This window comes from Camelus dromedarius, chromosome 9, assembly GCF_036321535.1.
Source record: "Camelus dromedarius isolate mCamDro1 chromosome 9, mCamDro1.pat, whole genome shotgun sequence".
NCBI lineage: Eukaryota > Metazoa > Chordata > Mammalia > Artiodactyla > Camelidae > Camelus > Camelus dromedarius.
Window position 1 is genome coordinate 70,967,298 of NC_087444.1, and position 15,163 is coordinate 70,982,460.

General features: G+C 39.4%; 2 protein-coding genes across 2 annotated transcripts in view; both read right to left on the bottom strand.

Moving 5' to 3' along the window:
* The window catches only part of ZNF285 (zinc finger protein 285), a 56,202-nt gene that overhangs the window by 36,302 nt on the left and 4,737 nt on the right, over window positions 1–15,163 (bottom strand). The window contains exon 2 of the mRNA XM_031458790.2: window positions 7,383–7,439. The gene's annotated coding sequence lies outside the window, so the exon portion shown is untranslated. The remainder of the gene's footprint in view (window positions 1–7,382; window positions 7,440–15,163) is intronic.
* The window catches only part of LOC105104709 (zinc finger protein 180), a 45,957-nt gene that overhangs the window by 23,240 nt on the left and 7,554 nt on the right, over window positions 1–15,163 (bottom strand). The window contains 3 exon segments of the mRNA XM_010998465.3: window positions 452–2,183; window positions 3,315–3,441; window positions 7,383–7,439. Coding sequence (XP_010996767.3) covers window positions 452–2,183; window positions 3,315–3,441; window positions 7,383–7,439 — 1,916 coding nt within the window.

Genomic DNA, 15,163 nt, shown 5'->3' on the forward strand with positions numbered 1-15,163 from the left:
CCAGTGCTAGCATTCTCACTTATTCTTTATTGGAAAAGAGGTCTACTTCACTGACAGTCACTTCTCATAATAGTGCCCATTTAATGGTAATTCTCTTGGATTCAGGTTGAAGTGCTTTCTACAAGGAAAAGTGCCAGTATTTATTACTTTCATGGGAATGTTTCATAAGGGCCAAGTTTGATTTTCTTATGTGGAATTAAGTAAAATGTGATTCATAGTCTTTCTCTCTTTCCTCTCTAGAACAAATTTTCAAATACACAATAACAGAAGGCTAACTGAAAGCTTTTCCACACATATCGTTTTGATGCTAGTTCTCTCCAATACATGTAATCCTGGATGAATGGAAGGAGGGGGAAAGGGTGGAAGCAAAGGAGGGAGGGAGGGAGGAAGGAAAGAAGGAAGGAAGGAAGGAAGATACATATACTCTAAAAGATTTCCAAACTAGTTACATTCATAGGGTTTCTCTTCACTATGAGTTGCCTGATGCCTAATAAGTTTAGAGCTATTAATGAAAGCTTTCCCACACTGATTGCATGTAAAGGGTTTCTCTCCAGTATGGGTCCTCTGATGTACAATAAGTCGAGCACTCAAGCTGAATGTTTTTCCACACTGATTACATTCATAGGGTTTCTCTCCAGTATGAGTTCTCTGATGTTGAGTAAGGCATGAACTCTGCCTGAAGGATTTCCCACACTGACTGCACTCATAGGGCTTCTCTCCAGTATGAGTTCTCTGATGCACAACAAGAACATAACTCTGGCTGAAGGACTTCCCACACTGATTACATTCGTAGGGTTTTTCTCCAGTATGAGTTCTCTGATGCATGACAAGGTGAGAACTGCGGTTGAAAGACTTCCCACACTCATTACATTCATAGGGTTTCTCTCCAGTATGAGTTCTTTGGTGTGCAACAAGTTGAGAGCTCCAGCTGAAGGATTTTCCACACTGATTACATTCAAAGGGTTTCTCTCCTGTGTGAGTTCTCTGATGGGCAACAAGTTTGTAACTCTGACTAAAGGACTTTCCACACTGACTGCATTCATAGGGCTTTTCTCCAGTATGAATTCTTTGGTGTGCAATAAGTTTATAGCTCTGGATAAATGATTTCCCACACTCATTACATTCATAGGGCTTCTCTCCGGTATGAGTTCTTTGATGTGCAATGAGTTTGTAGCTCTGCCTGAATGACTTTCCACACTGACTGCATTCATAAGGCTTCTCTCCAGTATGAGTTCTCTGATGCACAACAAGGACATAGCTCTGGCTAAAGGATTTCCCACACTGATTACATCTATAAGGTTTCTCTCCTGTATGAGTTCTCTGATGGGAAACAAGGTGGGAGCTGCGGCTGAATGATTTCCCACATTCATTACATTCATAAGGTTTCTCCCCTGTATGAGTTCTCTGATGTGCAACAAGATGAGAGCTCCAGCTGAAGGATTTCCCACACTGACTACATTCGAAGGGTTTCTCTTCAGAATGATTTCTCATGTTTTGAGCAAATGATGAACTCTGGGAGGTTTTATTACACTTATACTGACTCTCTTCAACAGGGAATCTCTGTTTTTTATTATGGGATATGCTATGGTTCAAAACTTGCCCATGTTCCTTAAAATCAAAGTATTTTCCTTGTGTGTGTATTTTCTCATGTATATTTAGGGGTGTACCATGGCTAAATGATTGAATACTGTCAGTAAATCCATAGGATTTATCTTCTGTTTGAGTTCTTGTGAACTGAATAAAATGAATGCTCTGGGGGAGGTTTCCACATTCATTATTTTCACAGTGTTTCCCACTGTCATTAATCATCTGATGAGTATTTACTGTAGAATTACAATGCGATTTTTTAACATGTGAGGCATGTTTATGAAAATGGTTTCTTACAGGTATTAACTGGGGTGAAAGAAGACTGGAATTCAGATCACCCTTCTCAAGGTCATCACTTTTGCAGACTCTCTCATGAGTCATAGCTTTTCTGTGAGTAAATGTCACTTCCTTCAAAAGTCTCGCTTGTTTTCCTTGTTGCTTCTCCAACTGGTCCTTACAATCCCGAACTTCTTCACATGAAGATAACCAAGGGTCATCTCTTGTCAACCTTTCTATCTTCACTTTGAGGGATGGTTCATCATGAAAAATGCTCTGCTTTGATGTTGATTCTCTACTTCCAAGTGCAGTTGCTGAGTCTGAAAGAAAGCAAAAGAAAACATCCTAGCGCCAAAATGTTAAAGCTGGAATAGTGCGGGGAAAAGCTGACAAGAAAAGTATGCAAAATTTATGTGGATTTGTTTTAAGCTATGCAGACAGTGGATCTATAACCTGAATTGAGAAAGCAAAAGAATGGGATGAAACAGTAAGCAGAGAACTATCACAGTCCAATAGCATAACAAGGCATTAAAATGAAATGACTCCCATCTTAGTGTTGTTGAATAAAAAGACTTTAGATGTCAAATATCTCCACATTCCAAAATAAGATCACCTATGCAGAATGTTCAAATTACAAAACAATTTTGCAATCCTTATATATAGGCACACACACAAAAAAGAGGGTCCTTTCTACCCTTAGAGCTAGAAAAAATGTTCACTGAAACAGAGATTAGTGTTTATATTTCTAACAATTTCTGGAGGCATGAAACTTGCTAGCACAGTCTGTGTTAGTAAGACAAGGGCAAACTACTTTGTGAACCAGGAGCAAAGAATTAGGGCACTGTTATCTGAGGGTCCCTAAATGCCTTAGGAGTTAAGATGGCCCCGTGGATTTCAAGTGACAGAGGATGGAGATTAGCTCAGAAGCAGATGCCTGGGTGTCTACTAGGCCAAGCAAGAGAAAAAGTACCCCTGGAAAAAGGAGTGAGATGGAGAAATATGTGGCATGCCTTATGGGGATTTTCCAAACAAATCCTCCATACCTGTAATGACTCCTAAGTGTCTGTTTCTCACCTGGATATGTGTGTTGGGAAATCCTTTTTATACTTATCCCCTTGTTCCAACAGGAGATTGTGTCTGGTTTGAAAGGCTGATAGGGAAAGATATAGAACTTTGGGTATTTGGCCTGGAGACAAAAGAAAATCAATGCAGAATTTGGTCCCAGTCTTTGGCCTTTAGGAACCAAGAAGACAGAAAAAGCTCAAACACAAGAAACTGTATCTTTGCTAACCTACAAATTAAAATTAACTCTTCAGTGGAGTGTAAAAAGCACAAACACAATCTATGTGTGGCCAAAATCATTTTGGCCTCTGAACTCCCTAGGTCTTGATCAATGGAAATGAGAAATCATTTCAACATGTAGACTTCATTAAAGGGGACTGTATTCTTACCCCAAGAGACCAGGTCCCTGTGGTCCTCCAGGATCACATCTCTGTCCAGGGTCCTCTGAACAGCATCCAATGTGCCTTCTTCCTCCTGAGTGAAGTCCACAGTCACTATTTTGAAGTTTACTCCTTCCTAAAACAGCACACACATTCCTGCTCAGCTGAGCATCATTTCCTTCCAGTGTTCACAGAGGATGAAAAGTTTGACAGATGGAAGAAGGAAAGCCTGATGGCCTGGATACTGTCCTGAGATGGTCAGTGTCCAAAGGATTCTAGTCAAGAGGTACAAGTACCTTCTAGGCGAGCCCCTTTGGGTTTTGAATGCTGGACCAGTTTATATAACCCCAAAGAGGAACACCAGATAAAAACTGACATATAAATTGTTTTTGCTCTTGTTCACCTTAAAGAAAATGCTTATTCTGATTTTAGCATTGGTGAATACAGAATTCCTACTTAGGAATTCCCTCCAAATTCCCAAACAGCACAGGGTCAGCAAACTTTTTCCATCAAAGGTCAGATAGTAAATATTTTAAGCTTTGCAAGATACACAGTTTCTGTTACAACTACTTAGTTCTGCTGCTATAGCGAAGAAAGCAGCCACAGAAAACATATAAACAAATGGGTGTGGTGTATTACAATAAAGCTTTATTTATAAAAACAGGTGATGGGCCAGATTTGGCACACAGGTTTGACTGATGCTTCAGACAGAAAATGGTCTGAAGGCCTCAATGAAAGGCTGTATGTACAGGTCAAGAGCACTGGATTTGGAAAAGAGACTTGAGTTTTCTCACCTATTAAGAGCATGTGTCTGAAATTTTTTAAAAATACATCTGATCTGACCATCTGTCTTTTGATGGTGAGTTGATTCCATTTCTATTTATTAGGCTTCACACACCCAACTCATTCTGCTGTTGAGTGAATTGATTGTAATGATATATGAAAGCAATTAGAGTTTACTGAACAACAACAACAAAAGGCTGGCAATTATTATAAGGATTATTAGGTTTGAGAACCCTGAAAAATTAAGGGACAGCCAATGCGACCTTTATCCTGGACTCTTAGTCTTCAGGAACAGTTCTATTTTGCCCACGTGCCAAGCTGCACCATAGGGCCTGTCGTTACTGCCATGTAAAGGGGGTTTCTTGGTCTGCTCCTCTAAGCAGGAAAGACTACTGGGCAGGAATTTTGATCCAAAAAAGTGCTGGGGATGATCTGTCCTTACCCAAAGGCAGCAAAATCCACAGAAGTTGAACGCCACTTGCCAAGGCTTTAAAAACAGACGGGGTATTCCTTTTTTTTTTTTTTTAATTGAAGCATAGTCAGTTTACATGTGTCAATTTCTGGTGTACAGCATCGTGTTTCAGTCATACATATATGTACATATATTCCTTTTCATATTCTTTTTCATTATAGGTTACTATAAGATATTGAATATAGTTTCCTGTGCTATTCAGTAGAAACTTGTTGTTTATCTATTTTATATACAGTAGTTAGTATCTGCAAATCTCGAACTCCCAGTTTATCCCTTCCCACCCCCTTCCCCTGCTGCAGAACGGGTGTTCTTAAGCTGTGGTTCATGAACAGGACACAAGGTCCCTAAATTTCATGCTGGTACCTGCATTTTCCTAAGTTGTGGCCCACAAATCTCACTAAAATCTCAAAGGTTTTCTTGATTAGCCCAAAATGGGATTCAGAAATATCATTTGCAAACTGTTACTTGTGTGGAACATGGGATTTATAGGTACTGTTTTTCAACTTCCAATCTACACTTCTTAATAAACACCCCCCTTCACTGTTTATTGTCGGTCCCTTTAATATCAAGCTTGTTCAAATGTCAAATAAATAATAGCAGACTAGATGAGCCCCCCAACTCCACCCTAGAATATATGTCCTCAAAGTTCCAGGGGTTTCTATTGTAAGACTCACCCTGCTTTTTCATCATTTGCAGAATGGTCATCTTTGTCACCAGGCTGAAATCCATGAGGGCAGGGACAGGTATTATTTAACTTCAGTGCTTAGTACAGTGTTGGTGTATAGTACATACAAAATATGTATTTGGTAAATAATTTCCGTAAGTGAATCAACAGTACCAATGGACTTGGTAATATACTAAAATAATCCTAGTTCAATTTCTGATTTAAGTCCTCCCTCCCCTGAACCTCACAAGGCCTATCACAAACCCATTTGAAAAAGCCCTCCAACCGGTGGAAACTGCTTTTTCTGGACTTTTAGTCCCTCTTATTCTACTCCTCCTCTCACCTGTCCCCTGCTCTCCACTCCTCCAAATTCCTTCCCAAACCCTTCACCTGTGCCCTTGGGAACTCTTCTTCAACAATAACAAAACCTTACAGCTTCACATTGTCACTAAATATCCTCTCTATATCCCTGTGTACATGGAAACCTACACTTCCCCGAGGACTCCCTCCTCCACAGCCCTCAGAGGCTCAGGGTGGTCATGCTCTCCCATCCCGGGGGTCTCGGCATCAAAGGAGGAGGGCGTGTGCCCTTCCAATTACCCTGAAACTCATGCCACTTGCCTCACGTCTTGGAGCTTGGTCCTACCAACCTCTTGAACACCACCCCCCTCATCCACTGAAGAGATATAATACTAGGATTTATCCTCTAATTCAAGAACCTGTATTGCCTGCTCTTACACTGCCTATAGCATCCACCCGTAGAGTTCTCTGACAATAATATAAAAATAATTGACTTTAATAAACACTTACTGTGTGATATCAGGCAGTGTGCTAAGCATTGGCATAAATTACCATTCATCTAATTTTCACAAGGTCCCTGTGAGAAAATGCTATGAGCAACACCATTTTTCAGATGAAGAGCTAGAAGGTTAGAGAAATTAACACATATGCCTAAGGTTAGTGACTAGGATGCCACCTCGAGTTTGCCTCATCAAAGACCGTGTTTTCAGTCATCAGTTCATAAGGTCGGCCCGATGCCCAACCCCTCACTCTTAGGGTGAGACCCTAGATCTTGAAATCACCATGAAGGAGGCTACCGCTCAAGTCACACATACAGAATGACTCACTATGATTACGATATCAGATTGCTCTCAGATTGCTCACCTTTACTTAACCACTCCTTTACTCATCTCATTCTTTGATGGTTTGGGGCTTTTACTTTATTGAAATACCTATGATTCCTATCTACCGGCCTATATTCTTTTTGTTTGTTTGTTTAGCATCCTCTTAATCTTTTCATCTTTTCCACAGTTGAGAGTCTGTGGATCCTTCACTTTAATCTTTCTATTTGATATGCTCAAAAATCCTCTTGCAAATATTACCTTGACCTGTGGGGCTTCCACTAAGTGTGTACCTGGCTACAAAGACCAAACAAAACTGAATGTCAATCTGCTATCTATGGAAAGGAGGTTACAGGGTGCCACTGTGAAGGAAAACCCACAAGAGCAGCTGGATAGAGTATTATGAATGGTCAGTATCTCAGAATGAACCTTTTGGGCTGATCAGCAACCCTACTCTACCTCCTGGAACAGCGTGGCTCTCATCATTCAAAATTACTATTGTAAACCTTCTTCACTCTTGGCAAACATCTCTGCATTCCAACTCCCTCCCTCTTGCTCCACAGATAACTTCCTCTGATTATTCACAGAGAAAAATGCAAGCCTTCAAAAAATTCCCTCAATCTCATTCTTTTTACATGAGTCCTTCTTCCTCTACAGAGCCAATGGGCTCACATGCGCTCTGAATTAATTCCCCTGACACGAATCAGAGACTCTGCTTTACAGTTTTATCTCCTCTCTTTCCTGAACGGTAACTTCTCCACTTTCTCCTTCCTGTAACCACGTAAACACAGCCAAATCTTTTCAATCATTTAAGGGGAAGGAAAGAAAGAAAGAAAAGTCCCTCAGCCTCAAATTTCCCTGCAGATATCACTCTGTTCAATCTTTTACATGACAACCAAATCTTTGTAAAAAGCTGTGCACTCTGATCTTCATTTTCTCACTCTCTACTCACTTCCCAGCTCACTTCGGTCTGGCTTCTGCTGCCCAGCAGCCATGCACATTTCTCAATGTAAAGAAAGAGATCAAGTCCAACTCACCTGGGATGGGATGGCCAGTGACCCGGCATCTTCCCTCTCGACCTTGACGATAATCTCCTGGGGAAGGAGAGAGTCTTGAGAAGGCAAAGCAGATGAGGAAAGGGAGGAAAATCACCGCTCAACACTCCCCCTTGAGTAGGCTAGGATTTGACATACCACCTTCTTTAATATCTCTCACCTACCAACTCCCTCCCATTGGTCAGCTAAAGCTAACCGTGTGGAGAGACAGGGGACATCTGGAGGAGCAATGAAGCACCAGACATGGCATGAGGTCTCTGGGCATCTTCCAGGCCAGCCCAGCTACCAGCTGAATGGAGCTGAGTAACCCTAGACACTATATGGGAGAAAAGAACTGTCCAGCCTGGGCCCTGCCTGAATTCCCCAATCATGGAATTGGAAGCAAGTAAGATGGAAGACAGCATGACCAAAGAATGATCAAGAAAAAGAACAACAAATTAACTTCATAAAATTTTTGGCAAAAAGTGCCATCAATAAGGGCACCATCAATAAGAATCTATATTGTTATGATTTCTTCTTAAATCAGTAAGGAAAAGGTAGCGTCAACAGAAAAAGGAATAAAGGAAAGTGCACACGCAACTCAACTATGAAGGAAAATGGTCAGTGAATATACAAAAAGATGCTTACCTCTTTCAATCAGAATCACATCTCTCTCTCTATACTATCCCTGTACATTAGAGACCATAAATTCACACTGATACTTCCAATCACAACACAACAACACATTTATTCTAGCCTTCTGGCTTCCTGTATTTGTACCCTTCTTCTCTGGCTTTCTTCATCCTCTTTATATGTACTTACTACTCGAATCCCTGTATGTAACCAACATCCCAACCACATGGAGTGTTTCTTTGGACTGTTGCTAGTGACGCCTGCCCTGGTGGCCTGCCAGTCAAGAGCTTCATGTACTCTTTGTGGAAATTTAAGTAGATACAACCTTCCTGGATGAGCAATATTTTTTAAAATAATATTTTATTATGAAATAGCTTCATGCTATTTCAAGAAGCTCACAAGAAATTGCAAAAATACAACAGAGTTTCTGTGTACCCTTCACTCACCTTCTCCCAATGCTAGTATCACACGCAACCACAGTGCATTGTCAAAACCAGGAAATTGGTGTCAGTGCAACATCTTTAACGCAGGTACAGACTTGATCCAGATTTCATCAATTTCTATATATAGTATTTGCTTTTTTTTTAATGGCAACATTAAAAAAATGTAATATTCAGTAAGTTTACTTGAAAGCATGTCCTTAGGAAATAAAAGAAAGTACCTTTAGATGCGGGTACAAGAAATCTCATTAAAGGGTTACATTATCATAGCAAAAAAGGGAGGGGGGTAGTAAGTATCCATCAGTAAGTGCCTGGTTAAATAAATTATGCTTTATCCAGATAACTGAATACTATTTAGCAGCCAAGAGAAGAAAAGATAAATTTGCATGGATTGATGCATATAAATAACAGAAAGATGTCTATAATATAATTGTTGAATGAAATTAAGAACAGTATATGTGGGTTATGAATAAACCTTTCAGAATATAAACATGCACAGAAAAAAAAGCATTGAAAGCAGTTATTTTTGGAAAGGTAGAACTGAGGGGCAGTAACATAGTCTACATTTCAACACTGTATTCATTTTTTAATGGCATTTATTTTCCTTAATTAAATATTTAGGAAACAACCGACAAAATCTCTTTGAAATAAGATAATTTCTTTGTGGCTTCCAGAAGTTTCTCCTACAGAGTACAGTCACTCAGTCTGTCAAATGATAGTCCATTCGAGGACAGGCATATTTCATTTTATTACACTTGACAAAATGAATGCTTGTGGCAACCCTGCATCAAACAAGTATACTGGTGCCATTTTCCCAACAGCATTTGCTCACTTCATGTCTATGTGTCACATTTTGGTAATTTGCACAGTATTTCAAACTTTGTCATCACTACTATATTTGCCGTGGTGATCTGTGATGAGTGACCTTTGATGTTACTATTGTAACTGTTTTGGGGCATCGTGAATTGTGTCCGCATAAGATGGCAAATTTAATCTAAAAATGTTGTGAATGTTCTAACTGCTCCACTGACCAGCCCTTCCTCCATTTCTCCCTCTCTCCTCAGGCCTCCCTGTTCCCTGAGACACAACAATATTGAATTAGGCCAACTGATAACCCTACAGTGGCCTCTGAGTATTCAAGTGAAAGGAAGAGTTGCACATCTCTCACTTTAAATCAAAAGCTAGAAAGGATTAAGCTTAGTGAGGAGGGCATGTCGAAAGCTGAGATGGGCCAGAAGCTTGGTCTCTTGTGCCAAACAGTTGGCCAAGTTACGAATTCAAAACATAAGTTCTTGAAGGAAATGAAAAGTGCTACTCCACTGAACAGATGGATGATAAGAAAGCAAAACAGCTTTACTGCTGAGAGGGAGAAAGTCTGAGTGGTCTTGACAGAAGATCAAACCAGCCACAACATTCTCTTCAGCCAAAGCCTAATCCAGAGCAAGGGCCTAACTCTTCAATGCTGTGAAGGCTGAAAGAGGTGAGGAAGCTGTAGAAGAAAAGTCTGAAGCCAGCAGAGGTTGGTTCACAAGGTTTAAGAAAAGAAGCCGTCTCCACGACATAGAAGTGTAAGGTGAAGCAGCCAGTGCTGATGTAGGAGCTGCAGCACGTTATCCAGGAGATGGAGCTAAGTAATTAACGAAGGTGGCGACACTAATCAAGAGATTTTTCAACGTAGACAAAACAGCCTTATGTTGGAAGAAGATGCCATCTAGGATTTTCATAGCTAGAGAGGAGAAGTCAATGTCTAGCTTCAGAGCTTCAAAGGACTCTCTTGTTAGGGCTAATGCAGCTGGTGACTAAGTTGAAGCCAATGCTCATTTACAATCTTTCTGAAAATCCTGGGCACCTTAAGAATTATGCTAATCTACTCTTCTTGTGCTCTATAATCAGAAAAACACAGCCTGGATGACAGCATATCTGTTTATGACATGGTTTACCGGGTATTTTAAGCTCACTGTTGACACCTATTGCTCAGAAGAAAAGACTCTTTTCAAAATACTACTGTTCACCTGGGAACTCCGATGGAGATGGACAATGAGGTTCATGTTGTTTTCATGCCTGCTAACACAACATCCACTCTGCAGTCCATGGAGCGAGGAGTTATTTCACCTTTCAAGTCTTATTATTTGAGAAACAGATTTTGCCAGGCCATAGTTGCCATACATAGCTGCTGATGGATCTGGACAAAGTCAATGGAAGACCTTCCAGAAAGGACTCACCATTCTAGATGCCATTAAGAACATCTGTAACATGTGACAAGAGGTCAAAATACCAACATTAACAGGAATTTGGATGAAGCTGATTCTAACCCTTATGAATGACTTTGAGAAATTCAAGACTTCTTGAACTGGAGGAAGGAACTGCAGATGGAGTGAAAATAGCAAGAGAACTAGAAGAAGAAGTGGGCATTACAAAATCGCTCCAAAAGCCAAGGAACAAAAACAAACCTAGCTCACAATGCCAAAGTAACACCAACTAAACGACAGATGGTCCAGGAGAGCCACAAGGTTTGACCCCAAACTGCTAATGAACTCAACCACATCGTGGCAACTGGGCTGCAAAGAGAAATCACAACCATAATGTGTGACAACACCAAATGTGTCTTTCCTTGCTACAAGACTGGTTGCTGTTAAATTCTAATAACTTAAGGGCCGGAAGTTAATTCATCCTATAATTTAAAAGTACCTGGGGCACAACCACACAAAATTTATGGGACACAGCAAAGGCAGTGCTAAGAGGGAAGTTTATGGTGATACAGGCCTTCCTCAAAAAAGAATTTAACCCACCAACTAAAAGAACTAGAAAAAGAAGAACAAAAAACCCCAAAAGGCAGCAGAAGGAAGGAAGTTATAAAGATCAGGGAGGAAATAAATAAAATAGAGATTTAAAAAAACATAGAAAAAAATCAATCAAACCAAAAGCTGGTTTTTTGAAAAAGTAAATAAAATCAACAAACCTCTGGCCAAACTCACAAAGAAGAAGAAAGAGACAGCACAAATTAGCAAAATAAGAAAAGAAAATGGAGAAATTACAACAAATAAAATAGAAATACAGAATATCATACGAGAATATTATGAAAAACTATACGGAACCAAACCGGATAACCTAGAGGAGATGGACAAGTTTCTGGAAACATACTGTCCACCAAGACTGAATTAAGAAGAAACTGACCACTTGAACAAACCGATCACTAGAAATGAAATCAAAATAGTAATAAAAAACCTCCCTACAAATAAAAGTCCAGGACCGGACAGCTTCATTGGGGAATTCTACCAAATATACAAAGAAGAACTCATACCAGTCCTTCTCAAACTCTTCCAGAAGACTGAAAAGGAGGGAATACTCCCAAACTCATTCTATGAAGCCACCATACCAAAGGCAAAGACACTACAAAAAAAGAGAATTATAGGCCAATATCACTGATGAACATAGATGCCAGAATCCTCATCAAAATATTAGCAAATAGAATCCAACAACACATAAAAAAGATTATACATCATGACCAAGTGGGTTCATCCCAGGGACACAAGAGTGGTTCAACATACACAAATCAATCAATGTAATACATCACATCAACAAGAGAAAGGACAAAAACCACATGATCATCTCAATAGATGCAGAAAAAGCATTTGATAAAATTCAACACCCATTTATGATAAAAACTCTCACCAAAGTGGGTATAGAGGGAACATATCTCAATATAATAAAAGCTATATATGACAAACCTACAGCCAGCATAGTACTCAATGGTGGAAAAACTCAAAAGCTTCCCACCAAAATCTGGGACAAGACAAGGATGCCCACTATCACCACTCCTATTCAACACAGTCTTGGAAGTCCTAGCCACAGCAATCAGGCAAGAGAGAGAAATAAAAGGGATCCAAATTGGAAAAGAAGAGGTAAAAGTGTCACTACATGCCAATGACATGTTATTATATATAGAAAACCCTAAAAGGTCCACACAAAAACTACTAGAGCTGATTGAAGAATTCAGCAAGGTAGCAGGTTACAAGATTAACGTTCAAAAATCAGTTGCATTTCTTTACACTAACGATGAATCAACAGAAAAAGAAAGTAAAGAAACAAATCCCCTTTAAAATAGCACCCAAAGTAATAAAATACCTAGGAATAAATCTAACCAAGGAGGTGAAAGAATTATACACAGAAAACTATAGACCATTGATGAAGGAAATTAAAGAAGACTTTAAAAAATGGAAAGATATCCCATGCTCTTGGATTGGAAGAATCAATATTGTTAAAATGGTCACACTGCCCAAGGCAATCTACAGATTTAATGCAATCCCTATCAGATTACCCAGGACATATTTCACAGAACTAGAACAAATCATAATAAAATTTATATGGAACCACAGAAGACCTAGAATTGCCAAAGCATTACTGAAGAGAAAGAAAGAGGCTGGAGGAATAACTCTCCCAGACTTCAGACAATACTATAAAGCTACAGTCATCAAGACAGCATGGTACTGGTACAAAAACAGACATATAGACCAATGGAACAGAACAGAGAGCCCAGAAATGAACCCACAAACTTTTGGTCAACTAATCTTCGACAAAGGAGGCAAGAATATACAATGGAATAAAGACAGTCTCTTCAGCCAATGGTGTTGGGAAAACTGGACAGCAGCATGTAAAACAATGAAGCTAGAACACTCCCTTACACCATACACAAAAATAAACTCAAAATGGATCAAAGACTTAAACATAACACAAGATACAGTAAACGTCCTAGAAGAAAATACAGGCAAAAGATTATCTGACATACATCTCAAAAATGTTCTCCTAGGGCAGTCTACCCAAGCAATAGAAATAAAAGCAAGAATAAACAAATGGGACCTAATGAAACTTACAAGCTTCTGCACAGCAAAGGAAACCATAAGTAAAACAAAACGACAACCTACGGAATGGGAGAAAATTTTTGTAAATGAAACCGACAAAGGCTTGATCTCCAGAATATACAAGCAGCTCATATGACTTAGTAAGAAACAACCAAACAACCCAATCCAAAAATGGGCAAAAGACCTAAACAAGCAATTTTCCAAGGAAGACATACAAATGATCAATAGGCACATGAAAAAATGCTCAATGTCACTAATTATCAGAGAAATGCAAATCAAAACTACAATGAGGTATCACCTCACACCAGTCAGAATGACCATCATTCAAAAATCCACAAATGACAAATGGTGGAGAGGCTGTGGAGAAAGGGGAACCCTCCTACAATGCTGGTGGGAATGCAGTTTGGTGCAGCCACTGTGGAAAACAGTATGGAGATTCCTCAAAAGACTAGGAATAGTCTTAACCGTATGACCCAGGAATCCCACTCCTGGGCATATATCCAGAAGGAACCCTACTTCAGGATGACACCTGCACCCCAATGTTCATAGCAGCACTATTTACAATAGCCAAGACATGGAAACAGCCTAAATGTCCATCAATGGATGACTGGATAAAGAAGAAGTGGTATATGTACACAATGGAATACTACTCAGCCATAAAAACTGACAACATAATGCCATTTGCAGCAACGTGGATGCTCCTGGAGAATGTCATTCTAAGTGAAGTAAGCCAGAAAGAGAGAGAAAAATGCCATATGAGATCGCTCATATGTGGAATCTAAAACAAACAAACAAACAAAGCATAAATACAAAATAGAAACAGACTCATAGACACAGAATACAAACTTGTGGTTGCCAAGGGGGTGGAGGGTGGGAAGGGATAGACGAGATTTCAAAATCGTAGAACAGATAAACAAGATTATACTGTATAGCACAGGATCTTACGGTAGCTCACAGAGAAAAAAATGTGACAATGAATATATATATGTTCATGTATAACTGAAAAATCGTGCTCTACACTGGGATTTGACACAACATTGTAAAATGATTATAAATCAATAAAAAATGTTAAAATAAATAAATAAATAAATAAATAAATAAATAAATAAATAAATAAATAAAAGTACCTGGGGGGTGGATAGAAAAGGATAAATTAGAAATTCAAAAATTGCACCTCTTGGGGAGTGATGGAAATGTTAGCTATCTTGATTGTGGTGGTGGTCTCACAGGTGCATATATCTATCAAAACTCACCAAAGTGTACATCTGAAGTATGTGTAGTTTACTGTACAGGAACCACACCACAATAAAGGGGTTAAATAGATAAATAAATAATGCACCTGGGAAATGAGACATTTCCCAAGGAAGGAAAACTTAGAAACACTAGACTGTATTTTAAATTATTACATAATCTTTCTTTTTTTTTTTTTTTTTGCTTTTTTAACATTTAAGACCAGTTAAGAAATAAGGCCCAGAACTGGAACACTTCATGTTTCTAACTCCGCAGGTACAGGACAGAGACAAGACTCCACCACGTCCTTGATCTCACAACTGCTGAGATCGTTTTACTTGGGGAGTACGGGTGCACCTTCTCTTTAATCAAAACTGGTTTCAACACCTTTTGGTTTAAAAGTTTTCACAAGGAAACAAAAGGGAGCTCAGTTCTGCTCACAGTCAATCCTGCATCCAACGTCCTTCCCAGCCCCTACCCCAGCAGACAGTTCTGCACTTGATCCTGCTTTCGTTTCTTCACATCACACATCTATTTATACCTTGGGTTTTTTGTTGTTTTTTTTAAAATACAGCTTCCACTAGAATGGGTTCTTTAAGAGCTTAGCTCACCTCTCTCCTAT